This window comes from Pteronotus mesoamericanus, unplaced genomic scaffold (genome assembly GCF_021234165.1).
Source record: "Pteronotus mesoamericanus isolate MK-2021 breed Mesoamerican mustached bat unplaced genomic scaffold, CSHL_Meso_final contig_90, whole genome shotgun sequence".
Classification (NCBI taxonomy): Eukaryota; Metazoa; Chordata; class Mammalia; order Chiroptera; family Mormoopidae; genus Pteronotus; species Pteronotus mesoamericanus.
In genome coordinates this window covers 31,416,619-31,442,082 of record NW_026555277.1, presented here as the reverse complement: position 1 = coordinate 31,442,082, position 25,464 = coordinate 31,416,619, and the positions used below count along the sequence as shown (strand labels likewise).

The 25,464-nt window shown below is 46.6% G+C and overlaps 1 protein-coding gene and 1 pseudogene across 1 annotated transcript in view; both read left to right on the top strand.

The window, feature by feature from the left end:
* KIAA1549L (KIAA1549 like) overlaps positions 1 to 25,140 on the top strand; it is a 228,125-nt gene extending 202,985 nt beyond the window's left edge. The window contains exons 17-21 of the mRNA XM_054585936.1: positions 12,144 to 12,494; positions 16,349 to 16,446; positions 18,667 to 18,815; positions 20,220 to 20,371; positions 21,967 to 25,140. Coding sequence (XP_054441911.1) covers positions 12,144 to 12,494; positions 16,349 to 16,446; positions 18,667 to 18,815; positions 20,220 to 20,371; positions 21,967 to 22,248 — 1,032 coding nt within the window. The 3' untranslated portion in view covers positions 22,249 to 25,140. The remainder of the gene's footprint in view (positions 1 to 12,143; positions 12,495 to 16,348; positions 16,447 to 18,666; positions 18,816 to 20,219; positions 20,372 to 21,966) is intronic.
* Positions 2,454 to 3,876, top strand: LOC129080564 (ralA-binding protein 1-like; annotated as a pseudogene).
* Positions 25,141 to 25,464: the final 324 nt, after the last annotated feature.

Sequence of the window (25,464 nt, the reverse complement as noted above, 5' to 3'; positions counted from 1 at the left end):
ACATGTACTACTGCGGGAGGCTCTGCGGAGAAGAGAAAGACAGATGAACTGCAGGGCTTGCCCAAGGTGCTTCTCAGGACAGGAGCGGGGAGACATGCAGTGTGCCGTGGCAGAGATCTTGGGTGGGCGCAGGGCCTCCTCCTGCACGTTTAGACATGTCTGTCCCACAGTCTGTGCCAGGCCCAGGCCTCATTACTCACCTGGTGACGCTGCCAGACCATGAGGTTTCAGAGGAACTCTAAACCTTATGCATGCGCTCGTTTCATGCCCTTCAGCAGCTCCCCACAGCTTTGGGGATAGACTCATGCCGCGAGCTTCGGGCTCAGGATGCAGCTGCTCCGGCTGACCCGGCCAGCCCTGAGAGCTGGAGCTTGCCCCTCCGTTACCCACCTTGTGCCTCCAGCCCAGCGTGCCCTTCCCAGACTTGTCATGTGGTTTCCCATCACTGTGTGTGTGTGTCTTTGCATGTGCTCATGCCCCTGCCCAGAACATGCCTTCTGGAACATTGCTTCATGCAGGACAAGGTTTCTCAACCTTGGCATTATTGACATTTGGGACTGGACAGTCCTTTGTAGGGAGGGCTGTTCTGTGCATTGTAGGACATTTAGCAGCATCCCTGGCCCTCTAACCCATTAGATGTCAGTAGCACCTCCCTATTGTGACAACCAAAAATGTGTTCAGATGCTGCCAAATGTTCCCTGGGGCAAATCCGCTCCCAGTTGAGAACCACCTGTCTTTGCTTTCAGAACGCAGTGGAAACACTGCCTGCCCCAGAATCTTTTCCTCCGCCCCGTGTCTCTGTGGGTCTGACTTAGATGCCTGTCCTCTGTGTGCAGTGGCACCTGGGACTCACCCCAGTCAAAGCTCTTACTCCCTGACTTCCATCGGTAGGGTCATGTGTATTATTTCCCCCATTTGACTCCTCAAGGACAAGAATCATGTTTTATTCATCCTGGAAACCCCAGCCCTCGGAATAAAAACGGGCACATAGGAGATGCAGTGTCCCTATTTGAGCAAATGAACAAACGAGTGTGTCAACCAGAAGTGACTTCTGAGCTGAGACCTGAAAATATGGGGCAGATTTATAACTCTGATCCATATAAACATTCGATTTGAGTGGCTTATGGAGAATATAGACAAACATGTGTTACTGTTTCAAGTCCAGTCTAAATGGTAGCTTTCGGTTAGGATGCTCTGGCTAAAATAACAAAAAACCCACCCAACTCAAACTGTCTGAGGTCATTGAGGGGAACATATCGGGGGCAGTAAACCCAGTCAGGGCTTGGCTGGGGCTCCGGCTCGTGTGTTTGCCTCCAGCAGCTTGTTGTCTTTATCTGCAGGCTGGTTCTCTCTGATAGGAAATGGCTGCATAGCCTCAGGCCTCACCTCTACAGACTGCTTTGACTAACGCAAGAAGAGAATTCCTTTTTTCCCCACACACAAAGCAAGGTTTATGGGTTATACTCTAACTGAGCCATTGTAGGTCCAGCACCCACTCCTGCATTAATCACTGTAGCGGCGGTGGGGGGAGAGGGTTGGGGGAGGAAGGGGCTTACACTGATTGATTTAACCCAGTCGGGTCTCACCAGACCCCCAGGCCCCTTCGCTGAGACACACAGGGGAAATAACGGGTGGCTGCTGAGGCCATCACAGTGCCCTCTGCTTGAAGAACACTAGTGGTTGGGCTTTTGTACGGAGCCAGACCGGCATCATTCTCCCTGCCAGGCCTCCCTCCACTTCCGCCTCTCATCTTGGGTTGGCCCTGCTTAAAGAGAAGGATTGGCCTGGTGAGGAGCCCACGGCCACTAGTCCCGCAGGCGTGGGAAGGCCTGGCTACACTTAGAGACTGTGTTTCGGAGGCAGATAGAGTAACAAAGAGGAATTTTGTGAGTCTATCTGTGTTTTTCAAAAGGTGAAAGGGGAAAAAGCAGGTGTGAGTTGGTGGTGGGTGGAGGCTGTTTTTGTTATGAAATAGCATCTACTCTCCAGATTGAGCCTCTGTCTTTGCCCCCAGCAGTGCCTGCTCAGCTCAGAAAGAGACAAAGCAGGTGATGACTCACCTCAGAAACAAAGAGCAAAATAGCTTCCTATAAGAGAAAGCCCTTCTTTTGTGTTTACTTTCAGGTTGGTTCCTTTTTAAAAGGTGTTTTAAATTAACTGACTGTGGTTCATATATTATCCTCAGCATTCATAAGAAGTGCTGTGGAATGGTCACACTCAGTGTTCTTAAGAAGCATGATTGTCGCTCTGGCTGATGTGGCTCAGTGGATTGATCACCAGCCTGCAAACAGAAGCGTCGCCAGTTTGATTCCCAGTTGGGGCATGGGTTGTGGGCCACACCCCCGGTAGGAGGAGCTCAAGAGGCAACCACACATCATTGTTTGCCTCCTTCTCTTTCTCCCCCTCTTCCCCTCTCTAAAAATAAATTTAAAAAAAAATTTTTTTTTTTAAGTATGACTGTGGTTCCAAATCTCAAACTCAGTTTTGGAATTCCTTTGGCTGATGCAGCAGAGAGGACCATGATGTATGATGGTATTTGACTGCCAGCGTTTTTCTGTGAATGTGTAGATTATGTAGAAAAGTATGGCATGAAGTGTGAAGGCATCTACAGAGTTTCAGGAATTAAATCAAAGGTGGATGAGCTGAAGGCGGCCTATGACAGAGAGGAGTCTCCAAATTTGGAAGAATATGAGCCTAACACTGTAGCCAGTTTGCTGAAGCAATACTTGTGAGAACTTCTGGAAAATATGTTTACCAAAGAGTTTATGCCTCGCTCTGAAGAGGCTTGTGGGAGGAGCACAGAGCGAGAAAGTGCAGGAATTCCAATGCTTACTGAAAGAGCGGCCAGAATGTAACTATCTTCTGATTTCCTGGCTGATTGTGCACATGGACCATGTTATCGCAAAGGAACTGGAAACAAAAATGAATATATAGAACATTTCTATAGTGCTCAGCCCAACTGTTTAGATTAGCAATTGTGTCCTGTATGTGTTTTTCACACATTTGCAAGAGCTCTTTGGAAATGTGATACTAAAGCAAGTGACAAAATCTCTTCACTGGTCTAACATGGCCACTATGCCCACACTGCCAGAGACCCTGGAGAGCATCAAGGAGGAGATCAAGAGACAGGAGTTTCTTTTGAATTGTTTACATCAAGATCTGCAGGGTAGGATAAAGGATTTATCTAAAGAAGAAAGATTATGGGAAGTACAAAGAATTTTGACAGCCCTCAAAAGAAAACTGAGAGAAGCTAAAAGACAAGAGTGTGAAACCAAGATTGCACAAGATAGTCTTTCAAGAGAGGATGGTTCCGAAGAAGAAATGAATGAAAATGAAGAAGTTATAAATATTCCTCTTGCCCAGGAGAATGAAATTCTGACTGAACACGAGGAGCTTCTAGCCATGGAGCAGTTTCTTCGCTGACAGATTGCCTCAAAAAAAGAAGAGATCGAACGCCTCAGAGCTGAGATTGCCGAAATTCAGAATCGGCAGCAGCATGGCCGGAGTGAAACTGAGGAATACTCCTCTGAAAGTGAAAGTGAGAGTGAAGATGAAGAGGAGCTTCAGATCATTTTGGAAGATGTACAGAGGCAAAATGAAGAGCTAGAAATAAAGAACAATCATTTGAATCAAGCAATCCATGAAGAGCGAGAGGCCCTCATTGAGCTGCGAGTGCAGCTCCGCCTGCTCCAGCTGCAACACTCCAAGTCTGAGCCACAGGCACAGGATGATGAGGAGCCTGAGAGGCTTGGGGGTGCTGTCCAGCTGCCTAGAGACAGTGCCCCGGAGACAAAAGCAGCTAAAGAGCAGCCAAAGGCAGTCAAGGAGCAGGCCAAGCCGTCCCCGAGCAGAGACAGGAAGGAGACACCCATCTGAGCATCTTGTGGGTCATGGAATCCGCCAGACCTACAAGACCTGTGCATCTTACTGTAAACCCAAGTCAGAGTGCACAACTCTCTGCTGTACATTCTGTAAAGATATCTTTTCTTAGAGACTCTTCCGTCTTTCACACATATGACTTCTCCACGTCGGGCTCAGGTTACAGGGGAGGAGAAAGCAGTGGGCGAATTGTGGGCTTGTAGGAGACAGATGAGTTTTCCAGATAGCTTATTTGAAGATTAATTTTCTTTGTTAACTTAAAGTAACTATTTTAACCCTTGAGTGGCTTCTTTTTAAACCAAAAATCATCTTTGCTTTTTTATTATGGTAGAATCAGGATCTCTTTCTCTTGTTCAAGGGGAGGAACCAAACAGGGTAAATAGTCTTCCTGCCTTGTGGCTCGCCCCACAGTCTCACTCTCCAGGGTTGCTGCTTACCTAGTCACTCTTGCTTGTGCCTGTTATACCTTTTTGGTGCAGATTATATCATGGGGAGCTGCCTCATATTTCCTGACTGGCCAGAATGGCTCTCATGAGGGTGACCTTTACTCACACTTGTCACCTTCTCCTTTGACAGTCCCAAAACACAGTTCTTGAGCCTCAGTCACCAGGGTGGCCTAGTTGGTCTCAGACAGAGCTGCGTTGGCCTGCCAGTTGCCAGTCCTGGAGCAGCCTGGCCCAGTGTAGAGGAGGGACCACCTCACTCCTTCTGGCTCCTCCAGGTTCTCATTGCTGTTGATTAGCAAATGTTTTTCACTAGGTTGGTCCAAGGTAACTGTCTTGACTTAAGTGATCCACAGAAGGGATCTGTGTCTCAAACCACAAATCTTCTATGTGACTGACCTTCCATTAAAGACAGAATGACTTAGATTGCTTGCTTGGGCTAGAATGTAAATGTCTCTTTGCCTAAATAAGCCATATATCATGTTAAACAAAAGTTCTCAATTATCCACATCATCTCAGTGAACCTACGAATCAACTTCCAACTGACAAGATTGAGCAATAGAAAAAAAAAAATTCCCTTGTAATTGTAGCTGTGATCCCCAACCCCGTTTTCTTGCTTTTGCTACTTCCCTAGTGACCTGAGGGGTCTCAGAGGCTGGCCCTCAGGCATCTTTGTTCAGTTACACTGTTCTGTCTGAATAAATGGCACCTATGAGGTAGGTGAGCTCTCATGTCTGTGAAGACACACAGTCAAGGTGATGGAAGCAAACTCCCCCCGTGAGGGCTCTGTCCTCTCCTCCTCCTCCTACTTAGTATTTATTTTCAGCACCTGTTTGATGTGGGTTTTTATCCTCTATCTATTGCACTGTTGTGACTTATTGGCCATTATTTGATTTATGTACCCAAAAAAAGTTTGTTATAGAAATCAGCATACTATTTTTTTAAACCTGGAGAGATGATATTATGGCGACTGAAAATATGGTCAGGTGTCAAATATAAATGTATAAAAGCCTTCTTGCTGTCCTGTTGGTCACATTACATTCATTTTATATTTGCTGGCAATATTGGAGGTTTCTTTTTGTTTGTGTAAGCTCTAATTTCTATCAAGGTGTCATGGATTTTTAAAATTTAGTATTTCATTACAGTTGTCTCAGTATTGGTTAACTAATTTTTGCCAGAACCATTATTGATCAAACAAATAAATTCAACAGCCATTTGAAAAAGAATAAATAAATAAAGTATGACTGTGGAATGAATGGTCATGCTCAGGGCCTCCGGGGCTGGGCTGCATTCAAGTTGCAGCTCAGCCATTGAATACTGATAGCAGTGTGAACTGGGCCACTGCTTCCCCACTCTGTGCGTTACTTTCCCCATCTGGAGAATGGAGATGCACATGGTTCCCGCCTATTGGGTGGCTGTGAGAATTAAATAAGCTAATGCAGGCGAAGCACACCGTGAACATTAGCTGTCACAACTATGGCTAACAGGTTCCATGGGGGAGAAAGGGGTGCACTTTTTTGTTTCCTTTCCATTCTAACACTTTAGACAACTCAGGACTCCTGTGGATTTTGTCACACACCAAAAAGAGGATTGTATTCTTTTATTTTTTTATTTTTTTTATTTTTTTAAATTTATTTACTTTTTAAATACATTTGTCTCTGCCTCTCCCCCCACCTCTTTCCCTTGCCCCCTCCCTCCTTCCCTCCCTCATCTCTTCCCCTTTGGTTTTGTCCATGAGTCCTTGCTATATGTTCCTTGACTTTCCCCTTCCCTTCCCTTTCCCTGCCCCCCCTTCCCTCTTGTCTCTGTTGATTTCTTTTCCTTTCAGTGTTGCTGGTCATATTTTCCTTGCATCTTTGCATTGTTGGTTAGGTTCCGCTTATAGGTGAGATCATATGGTATTTGTCTTTCGCCCCCTGGCTTATTTCGCTTAGCATGATGCTCTCCAGTTCCATCCATGCTGTCGCGAAGTTTAGTAGTTCTTTTTTTCTTTCTGCTGCGTAGTATTCCATTGTGTATATGTACCATAATTTCTTGATCCAATCATCTACTGATGGGCATTTAGGTTGCTTCCAACACTTGGCTATTGTAAATTGTGCTGCTATGAACATTGGGGTGCATAGGTTCTTTTGTATTGGCGTTTTGGTGTTCTCAGGGTATAGTCTTTTAAATGGCGCCCTTTCCCAGCATGATGGGACTAGAGAAGAGCTCTGTAAAAGGTGCCCAAGACTTTCTCTCCATTGTCCCAACGCGGGCCACACTCCCAAAGGTGACCGCTAAGGTCACAGAGGGTAGCTGGGGTAACCCAGGGTAAATGGGGTGACTGGCTCAGTAATCGAGTTTCCATTGCTCTGTGGAGGGCAGCAGGTTAACGGGGAGAAAGACCGGAGGATGGAGCCTGATGCTCCTGCCACGGGATTATTTAATCCTTGTAAAACCCTTGGGAGCAGGGAGTAATGCTGAACTCGTCCATTTGCTGAGACATTGAAGCACCTTCTCTTACCCTTGACTGTCCGTCCCTGTAATCTCAGTGTAATATGAGTCTCTTTGGAGGATTACAAAAATGCCGAGGTCACGTCAGCCAGGCGTGGCAGTGTGGCGGCCAGCGCCTCTGCTCCACTGGATCCACAGGCTTCCTCTTCGCTGTGCCCGGCAGATGTATGCCCATTGGACTCAGGAGCTGACAGAAACCCAGATTCTCAAAGAAAACATTCCTGAACTATGGCTCTCAAAGTCCCTGACATTTGAGGAGGCTATGGGGCAATGTATGATATCCAAATCAAGTCAGAAGAATTTAAAGAGGGCTGCCCAGCTGCACAAGATGGTAAGTCAGGCACTAAAAGAAGAAGTCGAAGAAATCCACGGATTGCAGACATTTACCTCTGTCCCCAAATACTGACCACACTCCAGTTGCGTAGATACTGCTGCTTAAAACCCTGGATGTACTTGACCATTCTTTCCTAGGCATTTGTCCCCCCAAATTTTCTATTTTGTTTATAGACAGCTCCATATTATAATTATAGAAGAATATGTTGTTATCTATGTGGATGTTAAAGGCAACAGACAACTGAAAAATATGCCACTCTGCTTAGAAATTTATGAGAGACCATATAGTGTCATTTCCACTCACCTAAAATACAGAAACAGCATGCTGTTTTCATATGCTTATAGCTCTGAAGTGGTTGCGGGTCAGCCCTTGGAAAGCAATCAGAGTAATTAGAAGATTTGCTGGGAGTTTTATTTAAATTCTATTTGCACACATTGCAGAAGAGAAATCACCAAATCATTATTCAGAACCGCCCCCCACACCTGTTCTGAGGGGCGGTTCTTTATTGTCAGAAAAGCTTTTGCGATGTAGGCTCAGGCGGAAGCTGCTGGCTGCCTCTGTGCCCTGATAGCTCTTCTCCCCGCAGAGGAAGTGAAACCCCCTGAGGTTTGGTTTCCAGGGGCAGCTTTGCAAATACGTCTCTCTTTCCTCGAAGACAGGCAGCACTTGCAGAGAGGCCGTTAAACAGCCAGAGCAGACATCAAATGGCGAGAAGCAGCACTGTTTTATGTTGCCCAAAGGACTTGATTTGGTGGAGAAAAAAAGTGGACATGGAGCCGGAGCAATTCATCATGGCCAAATGGCCCAGAAATCTATCTTGCTGGAACCCCTACTTGGTCATTGCTGTGAAGTGGCAGAATTTGCTCAGAATCTCTTCTCCTTGCTGGATGACACAGTGATGGACACCAAGCTGAAAATCACTTCCTTGAAGCAAATTTTGGAGAGAGAGCCGTCAGATACTTGTACTCCAGAAATGAAGTGCCTGGGCGAGGCAAAGTGAATATTGCACACACTTGTGTATCCTGGAAAGTAGGGCCTTGTAAGACATTATCCACTTTGGGGCTCATAGCTCAAGGAATCCTAGAATACATGGCTTCAAGAGTCCTTCATTCCTCCTCTTTAACTCCATTTTAAATAAAGTTGTTTCATTTGCCTTAGACTTTTTTTTCTTCAAAGATTGTATTTATTTATGTTTAGAAAGAGGGGAAGGAAGGGAGAAAGAGAGGGAGAGAAATATCGATGTGCAAGAAAAACAACTGGTTGCTTCTCACACACCCCCAACTGAAGACCTGGCCCACAACCCAGGTTTGTGCCCTGACCAGGAATTGAACCAGTGACCTTTTGGCTCAAAGGCTGGCACTCAATCCACTGATCCACACGTGCCAGGGCTGTTTCATTCATTTTAAACACACACAAATGTCTTTTACCATTGAAGACTTTGGAGCAGAAATTCTCCAGGTTCTATTTTAAGACTAGTTGCCATTCATTCATTCCACAAGTATTTATTAAAGTCCTACTATTTGCCTTTCTGAGATGCAGCAGGGAACACGACAACATCCCTGCCTTCACAGAATTTAAATTCCAGTAATGGGACAGATAATAAACACATGGCACATAGCTGTACACACAATATCAGAATGCTGAGGAGGGGCATAAAGCAAGGCAAGGCAGTGGAGAGTAACAAGAGGTGCTCCTTAGGGTCGACCAGGGTGGGGCTCTCTGGGACAGTGACTTCTGAGCAGAGACCTAAAATGAGGGAGCCAGCCAGGCTGACCCCTGGGGGAAGAGCATTCCTGGCAGAAGGGACAGCAAGAGAAAGGGCCCGGAGGAAGACCTCTGCTTGGGGAGCTCAGAGAACATCCAGGGCACACACGTAGCAAGATGCTCATTCTCAGTAAAGGATCTCAGCTTTGATTCCTTCCTTTACTTCATCCATGTGCCTCATCTATCAAATCCTGTCAGCACTCTTCCAAAACCTATTGTGAATGCATCCACATCTTCTCTGTCCTTGTCCACCCTCATCCAAGCCCCTGCCATCTCTTCCTGCCTGGATTACTGTAAGAGTCTTCAACCGACCTCCCATAAATTTCAGTCACATTTCTCCTCTGCTTCAAACTCTTCAAGAACTTTTCATTGCCCTTTGAAAACAGTCTAACCTTCTGACCATGGCCGTCAAGATCTGGCCCTTGCCTGCCTCTCCAGCTGCATCTCCTGACAAGCAGGGATTCAGCCAAATGGGTGATTGTAGTAGTCAGCTTGGGCTGCCGTAATCGAGTAGAACAGACCTGAGAACTGAAACTTACCTTCTCACAGCTCTGGAGGCTGGAAGTCTGAAATCAAGGCATTGGCCAGGTCGGTTCCTCCTGAGGGCCATGAGGGAAGGACCTGTCGCAGGCCTCTCTTCTTGGCCTAAGGATGCAGCAAGGGACAGGAGCTAGGAGAGCCAGGCTCTGCCACTGCCACCTCTGGGTGGCTTTAGCTAAGTCACTTAACCACTCAGGCCTCAACCTCCTCATCTGTAAAGTGGGCTTGAATTAAATGATCTCCTGAAGTCTCTTCAGGCTCTGAATTTCAATTCAGGATGTTCTGTGCATCGTGAAGAAAAATGTTTTCCAGAAGCTGCATTCACTGTTCTAAAACGTATCACCAGGCCTTCAGGAAGCACATCCCCCTAAAGAGCCCCAATGCAAAAATGCCTCAGTGCATCCTCCAACCCAGGGTTTGTGGGCATGCCGCCAGGCAGGAAATGTCTTTGAGTTCTTACTTATTATCGTAAAGGTAATTTTGCATTCTACCCCATAATCTGTCCTTGCTCATGTTAACATAAAAATAGTATTCTAAGTTACTTACCTTAGATGTTCATTGATAAATCTAGACTTGAAGGTTCACAACTTGTCTTTCGATCTTGAACTATAGCCAACCCCTAATCCTGGGTGATTAACAGGAAATGTCTAATTTCTTTTTTGTGGTTTCTGTATTTTTGATTTCTTCTTTTATGAGCGTAGGTTAATCTAACACTAAAGAAAATTAAACAAATTTCTAAAATATGTTAAGTAACAAAATTCTGACCTTCCATGTATAGGCTTTAAGGAGGGAAGGACTTTCCCTGATGAACATGAACCCTGATGGCGTTTCCTTGTTGTGCCCAATCTTATATATATGAGTGTTGATACATAGACATTACATGAGAAATGGGTGCGGTTGATTGAATAAAAGTAATAATAATGACGTTTATGGTGATGACCAGCAGCAACATGGTTTTACCATGTGCTACTGTTCTAAAATCTTTACAGGTATCATTTAATCCTTATAAAACCCTTGGAGACTGGCTTTATTATTATCCTCATTTACAGACAGGGAAGCCAAAACATCGAAAAGTTAAGTGCCTCCTGATGGGAACAGCTTCCCGCCCTATCTTGTGTCTTCTTGGCACAGCTTTTCTATCTGGCGGTTTGCACAGCTGCAGCTTGGCTGTGTCGCATCAGCAGTTCCGTATCGCTTGCTTTTGCACTGTCCTTTCTCTGCCACCCATCTGGCACCTGCACAGATCTCAAAGTGCAAGGACAGCCTCTGGGGCAACCCTTGACTAACAGGAGGGTCCGAGTCAGGGAATAAAACAGTTAACGCTCCCCACCTGTGCGTCGCTTAGGGGCCATCTGGGTTATATCAGACCAGTTGTTAGAGAGAGCCCACAGTCATGTAAATGTTATTACAGCACATTGTTAGAATTGTTCCATTTTTATTATCAGTTATAATTGTTAATCTATTACTGTGCCTAATTTATAAATTAAACATTATCATAAGTATGTATGTTATGTATGCATAGGAAAAAACAGTATATACAGGGGTGGGCAAAAGTAGGTTGATAGTTATTTGTATGGAAAAATAATACAACAAATAATAAATAATAATATGAGAATAAACTCTGTGGTTTGCATACTCACAACTGTAAACCTACCTCTTTTGCCCTTCCCTGTATGGGGTTCAGTACTGTCTGTGGTTTCAGGAACCCACTGGGGTCTTGGGATGTATCCACCATGGACTGTACTTAAATCATGGCTGGAGAGCAGGGTGGCAAATTGATCTGTGCCAGTTTATCCTCGCAGAACTCGCAAGTTCCTATAGCTGACAGTGGTAGCCACTGGCATACTTGAATGGTCGTGGATTAACTACTCTCCCATGGCCTCACCGTTAGGTTATCACCAGTCTCAGGCCAAAATCTGCCACACATGAAGGCTTGTTAAATAAGCATTCACTAGCAGGCAAGCATAAGACAGCCCGTGCAGCTTGCTCCGGAAGCTGATGAAGTCCTGGCTCTCTGCTCACTTAGCTACTGCAGCTACTCCCTAAATGAAAGGTTCACTGGAGGAAGGTCAGAGGACATTCTAGATAGTGAGTCTCAAACTTCTTCAGGCATCAGAATCCCCAGGTGGGTTTGTTAAGACACAGGTGCTGTGCCCTGCGTGCAGAGCTTCTGATTCAGTGGGCACCACACCTTGAGATCAGTGATCTAGAGGCAGGTTTTGTTTTTCTTTCCAAAATTGGCATCAGGCAACTAGCTGTTTACTCACCAATGGCTGGACCCAGGGCCATTTCGAGAGTTAATCTAGAATCTAGAGGGCCAACCCTTGGAGTATAGATGACAGAACATTCTAGATTCTTTTACCTAAAAGGCATAAGAACAGAAAATGTCTCTAAAAGGTTTTAGAGAATACCATTAATGTCATCAGTGAAATTAGCAAAGCCGGTGGCATTGCTCCAGCTCTGGGTAACTGAAGTACACAGGGAGAGCTGGAATGTGGCCTCACGGACCCGGTGACAGCTGACTACCCCATCGTGTGAATTCCTGGATAGGACACCTGGGATATAACTTAAATTAGCATGTGTGCCTAATATCGCCTGTCCAAGTTGAACATTTTAGAGTACATTACAGGCAGCATTAATGGAAAGGAAAGTTAATTAACAAATCAACGGGCATTTGTTTGATCCCACAGACAGAGCCTGAAATCATAGAGGAAACCAACATTGACCGGGTTAATGAGCCCCGCGGCTACGCCAGGTCGAGGCAGGCGAAAGGCCACTCCGAGACCTCCACGCTGAGCTCGCAGCCCTCCATCGACGAGGTCAGGCAACAGATGCACATGCTGCTGGAGGAGGCCTTCAGCCTGGCGTCCGCGGGCCACGCAGGCCAAAGCCGGCACCAGGAGGCCTACGGCTCAACACAGCATCTGCCCTACTCTGAGGTGGTGACCAGCGCTCCGGGGACCATGACGCGGCCCAGGGCTGGGGTGCAGTGGGTGCCCACCTACCGTCCAGAAATGTACCAGTACAGCCTGCCCCGGCCGGTAAGTCAGACTTCCTACCTGCCTGCTATTATCAGCTCAGTTCTGCCCATGGTGTTCTAACAGGGGTCTCAGGGAAGGGACTTCTAGTGACAAGTCACCTTGGGATTTGGAGGCAGAACTCTGCCAAGCTCTCATCCCATCCTCTACCCATGATCCAAGCCTTAGCTTTTTAGCCCTGTGGGCACAGGCACACAGGAAGCCCTTATGGAGTACATTCCAGGATGAATTTCCTTCCTATTATCCCTCCTGTGGAGGGCTGACCTCATTCTTCATGCACGGGTGGTTTTCTGCATTTCCAAGTGTGAAGACCTGTTTTAAATGTCAAAATGCAGAGCTGGTTCAGAGCAGGCGCTTTGGAGTGGGTGGCTTGACTTGGAGTCCCAGCCCCACCATTCATGGCCTCTGTCACTTGGGGGCATGACTTAAATTCTCTACAGCTGAAATCAACAAATAAAAATAACCTACTTCCTAGGGTTATTGTAAAGATCAAACAAGTCGATATATGTGAGGTACTAGATTGCCAGGCACACAGTAAATGCTATAGAAGTCTCAGTCACAGTTATTTCGTTTAGTGGCAACTGCATGCACTGCAGTATTGAGAAAGCACCCAATGACAAAAAGCTTCCATGATTTAAACAGTTTTAATTGGTTTGCATTTTGTTCATTATCACAGCATCTACACATACTTTTTTTTGAAAAACAGACTTAGTTTTATAAACCATAGACTGTAATAGACAATGCTTTGTACATGTATAGATTCCACCTTTGTAATATGTGATAGCGTGTCCCCAACGGTTACTCATTAATAGGGTTTTATAAATTGTCATTGTGATACGTAATTACATAATGAAAGCTACCATTTATTGAGTGTTTCACTGATACTAGGTACTGATCTAGGTGTCATGTGTATGTTAACTCATTTATTTCATTCTGATTACAAGCCTCTGACATAGGTACTAGTTTTATCCCTGTTTGACAGATGAAGAAGCTGAGGTTACACAGCTTGTTCAGGTCACACAGCCTGAAAGAGGCAGAGCTGGGGCCGCAGGCCAAGCAGTCTGGTGCCAGAGCCCATGTCCTTAACCACTGTGCTTAGAAAAGCCTTGCGTTGATTCCATTGTGATCCCTCTTATTGGGGACACCGAGGCTCGTGGAGCCTTGTGATAACATCAAACCACCTTAACACCTACCTGAAGTCCACACTGCGCTGGCATTTAATAAATTGCTATTATGCTGTGTAACTACATAGTCTGCACACTATTGTGAATTTTCTTATTGTGTTCCTTTGTTCCAGTTCCGCCTCCTCACTCCCAGATCACTGAGATGTCTTCCCTTGACACTGCTCCTAATGTCCTCTGTCTCTCTTTCTTTTTGTCATGCCCTCTCTTAGAATGTCATCCTCTAGCCTAATATTTTCATGTTGACTAAGCTTTAGCAGGAGAGACCAAAGTTTATTTGCAGTTGAACCTCTGGGACACAGGTGGCTGTGCTTGGATGGGTCAGCATCACTGCAGAGACTTGTCCTTAGGGGCAGCAGGTACACGGTTTCTATTTTGTCCATCTGCTCCAGGGTGATCAGATTCTGGAACTCTGACTCATGCCAGTTAAGCTCCGAACAACTGCTTTATTATTGACAATACCGACTCAGAAACCTGCAGTGAGAAGCCAGATAACCAGTTGGGCCAGAATACTTGTTTGCGGGTCAGCAAGGTCTTTCATTAAGTAAAAGCCAATTTGGGGAAAGTAAGACATTATCAGAAGAACTGGCTGGTCGCAAAGTCAACTTTCTCAGTCTGCGATATGCAGATCCAGAGAGTACAGTCAACAAAAGAAATAGGATGAACACGGGCCATCTTTTTTGCATCCCCTTTTCTGAGATTTGGGTGGAATAACGCAAAATTCTTCATATAATTTTGAAGCTACAACAGAAGGCTTTAGGGCAATGCACAGATATCAGGAATACACCATTGCCTCTGCTATCAGGGAACTTTGCTGGATACGTTCAAGGAGCATTGCCTTCAGGAAGTGTCCGCATCTGGGGCCACCACCGGCCATGGCAGTCCCATCAGTCTGGAGTCCAAATTCTTTCTTCAGAAAATTAAAAAAAATCTCACCGAACCTTATAAATTTACCACCTTAATATACTGTTCCATGACAGTCACATTACAGTTTTCTACTAATTGCCCATTAAATTAGTACCCACTTTTATGTGGGAAGAAGGGATTTTCTTGTTGAGATTTTTAGAAGACACTCTATAATCTTACCACACACAGGGTGGGACAAAAGTAGGTTTACAGTTGTGAGTATGTGAAACAGAGCTTATTCTTGTTATTATTTATTAATTATTGTATTGTTTTTCTGAACAAACAACTGTAAACCACCAACTGTAAGAGGCCTGAAGAGAGGAGGGGCTATAAACCCCTTTCTTTGTTTTGGGAAAGCTATGTTCTTACTTGTGGGTTTATTGATAATAATGGAATGCAAAACTGGAAGGACATCCAGGACAATTATTTTCAATTTCTCAGCAAAACCTGAGGGTTCAGGGTATGATCGCACAGGTAACTGAAGGGCCAAATTCATGAGAGCACTGCTCCCCTCCACCCCCACATACACACACCTCAGCAAACTAAAATAGAACCATGAGCTGAAACCAGAGTTGGAAATAATGAGTAGCAAGCAAATATGAAAGGTGGAATGGAGTCCTTGAAATTTCCCTTACATCTTGCAAATCCCGCTGTGCTTCAAAGGTATGTTTTATCCAGGATCTAGTTGTTATTTAGTGGGTTGGCCCTTATAAGTGTGTAGTGGTCATAATGCCGAAGGGAGAAGACTCATTCAGTTTAAAGAATCCTATTTATGGATTCCCTCTACTGCTGCTTTTTGTCATGATGCCTTCAGTTTTATTCTTGTCATCTTGTTCCCCAAGAGAGCTGGCAGGCCATGATACCTAAAGAAAAGGATGAATGAGAAGCACAAATTAAGCTTTGTCTTCCCAAAGAACATTTCTAGATTTTCTCATGCTAAGAAGGCTGTGGCCTGGCTCTCTGATCCTGTCCGTTGCTGACAATTGTCTTCTTATCTCCTCAAGTGTCGATTAAAGTCATTTTCATGACACTTCCAATCCTTTATCTTTGAATGGTGCTTTATAGATTGCAAGATACTTACACATACACCAACTTGCCTCATCTTCACAGTACCCCTCTGAGCAAGACATCTTTGTTCCATTTCAGAAGACGGCACTGAGGCCCTGAGAGGTCACCTGACTTGCTTAGGGACCTGAAGTCTGTTCATCAGCAAACCAGGCCCTCTACCCATACCTCCTGATTCCAGACACACTGCTTTCCCCCATTAAACTTTATTTCCATGGGTGAGAAAGTCAAATGCAATCAGTGGTTCGTTCGTTCATTCATTCATCTAATATTTATTGATCATCTTTGATACACTGGGCATTGTTCTAGGGACAAGGACATAGCTGGCAACAAAGTCCCTGCCCTCATTACAGTCTAAGCGGTGGCAGATAATAAATAAGCAATGTTCAGAGTACACCAGGGAAAAGGAGCAGCATGTACCAAAGCCCAAGCGGAAGGGAACTCGGCATATTCAGTTGCCAAGAACACCTTGGCAAAGAACAATTGAAGGGCTCTGTGACTACGGTGGCCTGAACAAAGGGGAGAGTGGTAGGAGATGAGATAGAAGAAGTGGGTGGGAAATGTGTAAGGAAGAGCTAGGGGGAAACTGAAGGAGGAAGGAGAGCCTGCCCTTTGGAAATTGGCTTCCCTTTTCAATAAGAACCTGTGTGTTGATCGACTCTGGGTTTTAGCAGATCTCCCTCCGTTTGCTTGTCTCTTTCACAGGCCTACAGGTTTTCCCAGCTTCCCGAAATGGTCATGGGCTCTCCCCCTCCGCCGGTACCTCCCCGGACTGGCCCTGTGGCTGTTGCATCTCTCAGGCGGTAACACATTCCTTTGCTTTGCTTTGTTTAGACTGTTTGGAAGGGATTTGGTCCTGTGTACCCTGACCTGACACACTTCCTTCCTTCCGTGCCCCACTCCGGGTGCATCACCTGCACAGACAACCTTATGCCTGGGGTGCCCCAAGTACCATGAAGGATGTGGGGGTCCAAGAGGGCTACCCGGCTTTTTGTCACTGTCAGTGGAAAGTCCTGGAGAACCCACAGTTGAAGAAACCCAGTGTCAATCACCCCATACATGGAAAGCCCCATTTTTGATCTTGACCATCTAAAAATTACTCCAGCTTGAGCCACCACAGCGGCTACCTCAAGTCTGAGCACCTCCTGTCACGTCTGCACATCCAGAAGTCCCTTTGTTATTAGAAGTGACGTCCAGGAGGCCAGGGAGCAGTGTATCTCAGCACCCACCCCAACTTGTGACTTCCAAAAGGGAGAGGCTGAAAGCACGTGAACTCAGATATGTCCATTGCAAAGCATATGTCAAGCATCCTTTTTACTCTGTAGTATAAAAAGCACATGTTTTTAATAAAGATAGACAAGAAACACAAAGGCCATGAGCCCTGGGAGAGATTGAAAGAGTCATCTTGTGCAGGGCTAGGAGGAACATCTGGTCCCGGGGGTACGTACAGGCCACCGCCCTTGCTTTCGTACCTTTAGTCACACCCTCTCTGTGAACCATGGGTTTGAATTTTGTGAAAGCAGTGGAGAAACGACTTCCCCTCAGAAACAGCACTGCCCTCATTGGCAGCAGTTTGGAGTGCCCAGCTGTGTGTAGATACCATCCCTTGACCCCCAGACGAGCTCAGAGTGGGGCGAGAAGCAGCAGACCAGGGTTCCACCTACCTGCCAGTAACCTGCTGTGGAACTCCAGGCCAAGTTGCTTCACCTGTCCGGTCCCTGGTTCCTTGTCTGTAAAATGAGGGCAATAACCTAAACCATCTCAGAGGCTCTGGGAATCCTCAAAGGGGACTGAATGTATGGTGCGGAACCCAGGAATTCTTCTGGGAAGGGTTTTCTGAAGGAGTAGCGGATGCCAGAGCAGTATGAGGAGAGCCAAGGCCGTGGGAGTGAGCAGACCAGAGAAGGAGGGAGGGACTGAGAAAGAAAGGGAGCCCCCCCCACCCCGCACCCTCCCCCAGGCCCACACCGCTGAGCCTCCTGTGCGCACCGGATTCAGCCAAATCACCACAGCCTCTGTGTTTAACCCTCCCCGGGGAGAATAGTACGGGCTTCTCAGTTACTCCTGAGGGTTCTGGCTGGGAAGAGCTCCATATCCACCATTTGTGGTAGGTTAGCCCAACGCCAGTGTCTATTTCATTTCTTCTCTCAACCACCAGTCTCCCCGCATGTCCTTCTGCACCGTCTGCCATCCTTGCCAAATTACCAGGTCACTGCCCCCTCTACAAACCCAGAGGTTTACACCCCTTCTTTGAGGGTGGCCCCATGGCTGGCAGCCTGCCACCTGCTGTGGCTGCCTTGCCTCCCTGCCATTTTAATTTTAGGGCAGCCTGGAGTCTCTCTGTGAAAAGGAAGAGTCTCTGGCTAAGGCGCTGTTCCAGTTAAGGGGAGAGGCGGCCGCCGCGCCCGGGCTCTCCTCTTCTCCCAGGGCTCTCTGAGCACCAAGTGGAAATGAGGTGTGTTCAATGGGCAGATCCTCTGCTTGCCTGGGACCAAAGGAAAAAGAAAAGTGTTCTCATTCATAATGCCTAGGAAATGCTGAAGCGCTAGGCTCCTGAGCCTGGAGCTTCCCAGAGCCTCGGGCTCCTTGCTTCCCGCCAGACTGACGGAGTCCTCGCTCTCAGGTCCCCCCTTCCCCCGCCCCCCACCCGTCACCTGTCCTGGTGTCGGGAGGGGGGAGCGTCCTCGCACTCCAGGCGGAGTCTTCTCATTGGCTGCCGATGATGTCATCACCTCCCAGGTCGACCATCCCCAGCTAATACCCAGCGCTAATTGCTTGGCTTAATTTTCTGTGTAAATTAAGTATTATACTCCCCAAAGACACAAAAGCCACCCTCAGGGAGGCAGCGACCTTGAATAGCTAAAAATGTCTCCATCTCGGGCGCCTCGATCGTTGTTACTGGTCTGGGCGCTTTGGCCCCCTTTGTTATTTGGGGGCAAATCCAGAGCGGAGGACCCCACCGCGGCCCCCAAGGCGACGGCCCGGCCCCGGGAAGCGGCTAACGTAGCCCTCTGCCTGCTCAGGTCCACCTCGGACGTCGGCAGCAAGACCAGGATAGCTGAGTCCTCGGGGCCCGAGCCAGCCCAGCTACACGACAGCCCCTCCTTCGCGCACGTGTCCAGAGGCCCCGTGTCCGTGGCGCAGTTGGATCAGTCGGCTTTAAATTACTCAGGTGGGCAAGAGGAGAACGGGCACGGCTCGGACCGCGCCGCCCTAGATCCGCACTCCTCCTTCTACCTGCCGCCCTCAAGACTCCCAGCGGCTATATTACTGGAGAGCTACTGCTTTTACTTCTTAAAAAGATCTGAGATCTGACAAAATATTAAGATATGCTACAGTCAGGATATATGTTAACATTTTGCCAGATTTTAGGATTTTTTAAATTATTATATATTTTTAAAGTGTTATAGATATAAGCATCCACCCCTCTATCCACACCTCATACCCCTTCTCCCTGGAGGTAATCACAGTCCATAAGCCCTGGGTGTTAACCTTTTGCTCCATAGGTATGTATATATTACAGTATCTATCAGTGATCTTCAGCCTTTTTCATCTCACGGCACACATAAGCTCATTACTAAAATTCTACAGCAAACTCAAAAATAAATTTTTTGCCGATCTGACAAAAAAATAGGTGTAATTTTGATTTATTTACACCGATGGCTGCTGTTGTGTTGGCTGTTGTCATTTTTTTATTTCACAATTTAAGGGAAAAAAGGTCAGTGCCCCTGAACAAATAGTCAGGGATTGCATGTTTTAAAAATTCTTGTGGCACACCTGTTGAAAATTGCTGGTGTATATTAATGTTTTATATGTTTTCCATCTACATAAGTCATATAAAGCTATATATTTCCTTTTGCACTTCATTTTCTCAACTCAACATTGTTTCTAAGATTCCTTCCAGTTGCTGGATGCATATAGGTCTAGCTCATTCATTTAGACTGCCATGTGGTATTCTATTATATGATGTGCTGCAGCTTATCCTTTCTCCTAGTGAGGGGCATATGGTTTGTTTCCAGTTGTTTATTATTACAAACAATACTGAAATGAACATGGAGGTCTGTGCATGCCCTGATTGGTGTTTTAGTGTATTCAAACCTTACCTTTTAAACGAAAACTGCAAGCACCAGTTGGAAATGTCACCAGCAGAATCCATTCCTTTTGGCTCCTTTTCTTAGCTCTTTAAAAATCCTCCTGGGAGGAAAACACCTGGACACTGAGGTGTCCGTTCCTCTTGTCAGCAGGTCTGAACTTTTGGGATGGGGATGAGGGACTTGGTGAGGGCTCAGGGAGGGGAGCTCTGCGGTCCTTTCTCTAGAAAGACAGGTCTGAGTTCTAGCAGTTCAAGCCTTTCATACTGACTGGGCGGGTGAACAAGGCCGGGGCTACAGGTGGAGGTCTGCGGCCCCCGCATTACCAACTGCCCCAGTGCCAGAGTCCCCCGCCCTGCCCCCCCGCCCCCCCCCGTCCGTCCCCCCCCCCCCCGCCTTGTTTCCCAGCTTCCCCAGCTTGTGCAAATGTCCGCCTAGTGGCTGGGGTGTAGCCTAACCTCTCCCATCCACCTCCTCCATGCCAGGTAATACGGTGCCGGCAGTGTTTGCCATCCCAGCTGCCAACAGGCCGGGCTTCACCGGCTACTTCATCCCGACGCCACCCTCGTCCTACAGGAACCAGGCCTGGATGTCCTACGCTGGAGAGAATGAGCTCCCAAGCCAGTGGGCCGATTCGGTGAGACCCTTGTTTGACACACTTCAGGGAAAAAAGGGACGAGAGGCTGAGACTGAGTGTTTCGTTATCTCAGCCCCGCTTCCACCAACCAGATGGCCGAAGTCAGCCATTTGAAAGGAGACACGTGGTAGGATGGTTGTTCTTTGACAGAGGAACTGGAGACCTGCCGGGTTCTACCTCTTCCTAGCAGGGCAGCCTTAATCAAATAACCTTTCATAATTACTGCCATTTGGGGGGTATTTTCTATGTGCTAGACACCATGTCAGATATTTTATTTATATGGTCTTATTTAATCTCCACAACCATCCTGTCAGGTAGGTATTCCCCTCATGTGCCCCATTTTGCCGATGAGCACACTGAGGCCTAATCTGAAGCCACACAGCTTTTGTAGGTGTGAAGGCCAAAATTCAAACCTGCATCTGTCTGGCTGTAAAGCGTTTTTAAATTTGTTCCTCTTAGCTTTAAAATTCTGTAAAACTTGTAGATGAAATATCAGAAGAATGAAGTATTAGGACCTCAAGACTGAATTACTTCATATGTACCTCCTAAGGCTTTCTGCCTGACTTTCAGCAGAAGACTGATTATCATCATCCCGTGGTTTCTTCCGTCATTGAACTAGGAGTACATGGCGCAGTGGACCTGGCCCAGCCGTACTAGAGAGGGGAGCAACCAGATGAATCTGGATGTTCACAACCAACCCTGCCGCTGAGTCACCTGTCAAGGGCTACCAAGTGAAAACACACAGACACACAAAGTAGCACATTGATGGCCCCTAGAAGGGGTTGCCCCAATGCCTGTGTGAGATCATCTGACATGTGGAAGAAAGGCAGGCTGTCGCTCCAGGCTGAACCCGAGGGCCCCCCATCCTGCAGGTCATTTTAGGGTTTGGTCCCAGCATTTGAAATCCATTCTAGATTTAAGAGAAATGTTGACACCCAAGGCCTGTGTCCTCTTTCCTCTGCCTCAACTCCTGGAGTCCGTATGTTCCGCCCCTACAGCTTCAGCGCAACCTCAGTGTTAGTGTCTATTCTTACTGGAGTTGATGTCCCATCGAAATAACATCACCAGGGTGGAGTTACTCTGCACATGCTAATTTTCCTGATGATCAAAGCTTTCCCTTTCGATTTCTAAAATATTTTAAAATATATGCCATCTTTAAAAGAGGAACATAATTTAATTTTTCTTTAGCAAATGATTCAGCATCATTATTTTACTAAAAGGACATTTGTAAAATGGTCTCTGATGGTTTGCAGGATCCTTGCCCCCATCAGATTATCTCCAAAGTACTGTAGCTTTTTTGTTATAGAACTTCTTTCTGTTCGCTGGATTCTGCTTATATTAAAAAGGTAGCCAAGTAGCTGCAAATGTAGACTCAGGTATATTCCCACCAGCATATCCAGTGAGTTCAAATTGCCTGTTTTCTAACCAGTCTGACTCCAGGTTTTGTATCTGTACAACGGTACGTGGCCTCTGTTTTCTTCTGAATCTCTTTCCTTGCCCTCACTCCCCTCCTGCTGCCAGGATCAGGCGTAGCCTATGACTCGAGCCCCTTCCTAATCCCAGGCGCCTCTCCTCTCTCCCCTTGCTCTCTGCAGGTCCCCCTCCCAGGGTACATAGAGGCCTACCCCCGGTCGCGTTATCAGCAGAACTCTCCCTCCAGGCTCCCTCGCCAGTACAGCCAGCCGGCTGGCATGCACCCCAGCTTGGAGCAGGCCCCTGTGCCCTCCACGGCAGCCTCCCAGCAGAGCCTGGCAGACAATGACCCGTCCGACACACCCCTGACCAACATCTCCACAGCAGCGCTTGTGAAGGCCATCCGGGAAGAGGTGGCCAAGCTGGCCAAGAAACAGACGGACATGTTTGAGTTCCAGGTCTAATGCCTTAGCCCCATGGGACTTCCAGACTCTGAGGAAATAGTCTTCGGGTTTCTCAAGCCTCATGTGTTGGAACTTGAGGCATAGACAATGGGTGAGTCTTTCTCATCCTTAGTTTCTGCAAAGGTGAACAGTGGGGCTTCTGGGAAACAGAGGAAACTCTGGAATGACTGGATCCTCAGCTTATTCAACTGATTGTATGTCAAGAAGTCCCTGCTTGGGACCGTATGCTTGATATTCTGTTATATTAAATGTTTGAACTGTGGGTACATTTCCCTATGGAGCCTTAGTCACGAGAGACACTAGCTAATCTACAGATTCCTGTCCAATGCCACATTTCAGTAAATCACCAGGAGGAGGAGGACATAGCTCTGTCTTTGGTGACCCCTGCATGTTAACTCTGTCTCTGTGTTAAAGGCAATGCAGGCGTGTGATTAAGCACCAGACTGTACTCTCTCTCATTCAGCCATGACTGTAATTGTTAAAATCACCTCCAGTCTGTAAGGGAGGCACGGACTCCAGCCAAGAAACTTGAGTCCTTTTCTTTTTAAAGATTCATATTCAAAGTCAGATGCATCGGATGAAAGTCAGCGCTATCGATGACTGTACCTATAAATAGTCCTGATCTCCCCCCACCTCCATTAATTAAACAAAGGCCAAGAAAGAGAGAAGATGAGAGGGAAGGATTGATTTGTGTTGACAGGTTTTTGAAAAGGTATTGCTTTACGGGAACTGGAGAACCCTGCAAGTTGGGGTGTAACTGAAAGAGCAGCGGCGCTAAGGGCATTTAGGATCTTGCAGAAGAAGAACACTTGGAGCTTTCTCTTTGCCCTGCAGTGAAGGTGGCCTGGAAATGAAGCTTCTCTCTCTTTCGGGATAACAGATTCATTGACTTTTACGAGAAAATCTCTGTCTCTTCAACAGTGATGTCCAGCCTGGGCTGCCAAGTGATACAAAAGGAACTAGTCATTGATGACTGCCAGAGGCAGGAGTAGTGGATCCACAGTCTCCCCAGCCTGCAGCCTCTGTTTATAGAAGCTTCTGAATGTAGAAAATCTGTTGAATTACATTTAAATGTAAATAACATTTTAAAAAGTGTATGGAGTTAGCCAGTCCCCTCTCTCCCCAACCCCCTATGGTTAATGGACAGTAGAGGACATTTGCTGAAATGGCAGGACGGCCGACCTTGTGAGGGTGGCATGGCAGATCACCCCCACCCCCGCCAAGGCGAGTCAGCCTCCAGAGCTCTGGGTGGGCAGTGTCTCCCGGCCCTGAGGTACCTGCCACAGGTGCCTGTCAGCGCAAAGCAAAACCCTGCTGACTGCAGGTGGCCTTGGGGAGAAGACACTGGTCCCTTCACCAACTTTGGGAGCCACGCACGACGATGAGGGCTCACTTGGCGTCTGTTGGAGAACGAGGCCCCGCCCTGCCTTCCCCCAAGATCATTCTCGCTTCAGCTGTTTCCATCCCCTGAGCCCATCTTTCCATTCTCATGAGTTTCTTTGGTCTTTACTGAGAGAAGGTGGAAAGTGAAAGGTTGAGAGAAGAGTAGGAGTGAAACTGATTAGAATGGGAGATTTGAGGTCAAAGCACAGACTTTTCAAAGAAGCTGTTTTTATTTCCCAATGGCAAATTGCTCTTTCTGAGATGTTGTGTCATGGAATCCCCAAACAAGTCTCTTGTTCGGATGATATTAGGTAGTGTCTTTTGGTATGCTGATTGATCTTTCATAGTGTTAGATTTTTGTTACTTCAAAAAAAATCAGCTATAAATAAAATGTATTTTTGTAATTTCCACGTGTATATATGGTATATTTCTACCAATGGCCAGTTGTTGTAATCCAAAACCTAAATCAGCTTGCAAAACACTGTGGACAGTGCAAGATTTTATCAACAGATTAACACAATGCCTAAGTCTATCCAAATTGGTATTCAATGCACTTGAATGAACAAAGAGCCAAAGAAACTCAGCCTTTCCATGCAAATGGTATGAGTCTGATAAAGTCAGCTACATTGTCCCGCCTTATCAATAATATTAATATTTCATCAGTGCAATGACATTCAACCCAGTACTTTGTCTACTTGGTAAATGCCTGGAAATATTGTATGTGAAAATGAAGTTTTAAGACCTTAGTGTAATTAAAATATATGCACATGCTTCCAAGACAGTGTCTGAGCTTTGGATGTGCCAGTAACTGACGGAGAGTGAGCCAGCAGCCCCGGCTCGCTAAGAGGATGGAGAAGGAAACCGCTGTGCTCTTTACAGAGCCCCGTGAAACACTGAGGGAGCCAACTGAGATGACTAAAAATATAGCATGCTTAATCAGACACGCCCTCAAACTAGACACCACCAGTTTAAGAAAGTATGTGGGAGGAAAACTTTAAATTGATGAGGTCAATCTGTTCGTGTTTCCCCATCAATGGGGAGACGGATGCCACTGTTTGATATTCTGTGACTAAGATGTGGTCCCTTCTCTGAAGAGTCTCCTGACCTCATGGAGGTGGCAGATACGTGGACAGCTGGCTCAGAGAAAAGGCAAATGGTCAAAAGTGCCTCGTGGAAGTTAAAATAAAGTTCCATGAGAGCTCAGGGGCTTTGTGTTCCTCATGACCCTCCAGGCAGTTGAAGAAGCCACAAGGACCTAGATGGCCTTGGAGAAGGAAGCCAAAGTCCCGAAAAGGGGACTGACCTGCCCGGGAATTCCAGCCCAAGCCTGCTGATGGAGGGGCCAGCTTGCTTTCCGTGCCACCATGCCGCCTGCACACGTGTCTGGTGTTTGAACTATGCTAGGAAGTTTAAAGAGCAGACACGGGTCATATGAGACATTCCCTACGTTCTTGTGAAGAAAAAAGATGGTAGAGTAGGTAAAGAACTTCAGATAAGTGTACAGAGGACAATGATTTGTGGCATAATAAACATTCTTGGAACTCTTGTAGTTTTGATGTGAGTTTTCTGCATTCTGAAAAGAAATGCATTTTGGCCTTTTCTAGAGAGTGCCATCAAGGAAATGATGTTCTCAACTGATGTTCAAACTAGGGGTGTATTCCTGTCTTAATGCCCTGGATCCAAACAGGCAGGCAGGGTGGCCATGACAGCTTGTCACTGTGAGGTAGTAGATTCCGTGCCCTGTGTCGGGGAGGCAATCCGGGGTGCAGGAGAAAGTCTGTTGTGCTCCCTGGTACCTGTGACCTGAAATGGTAGTGTTACCTGTGGAGCAGG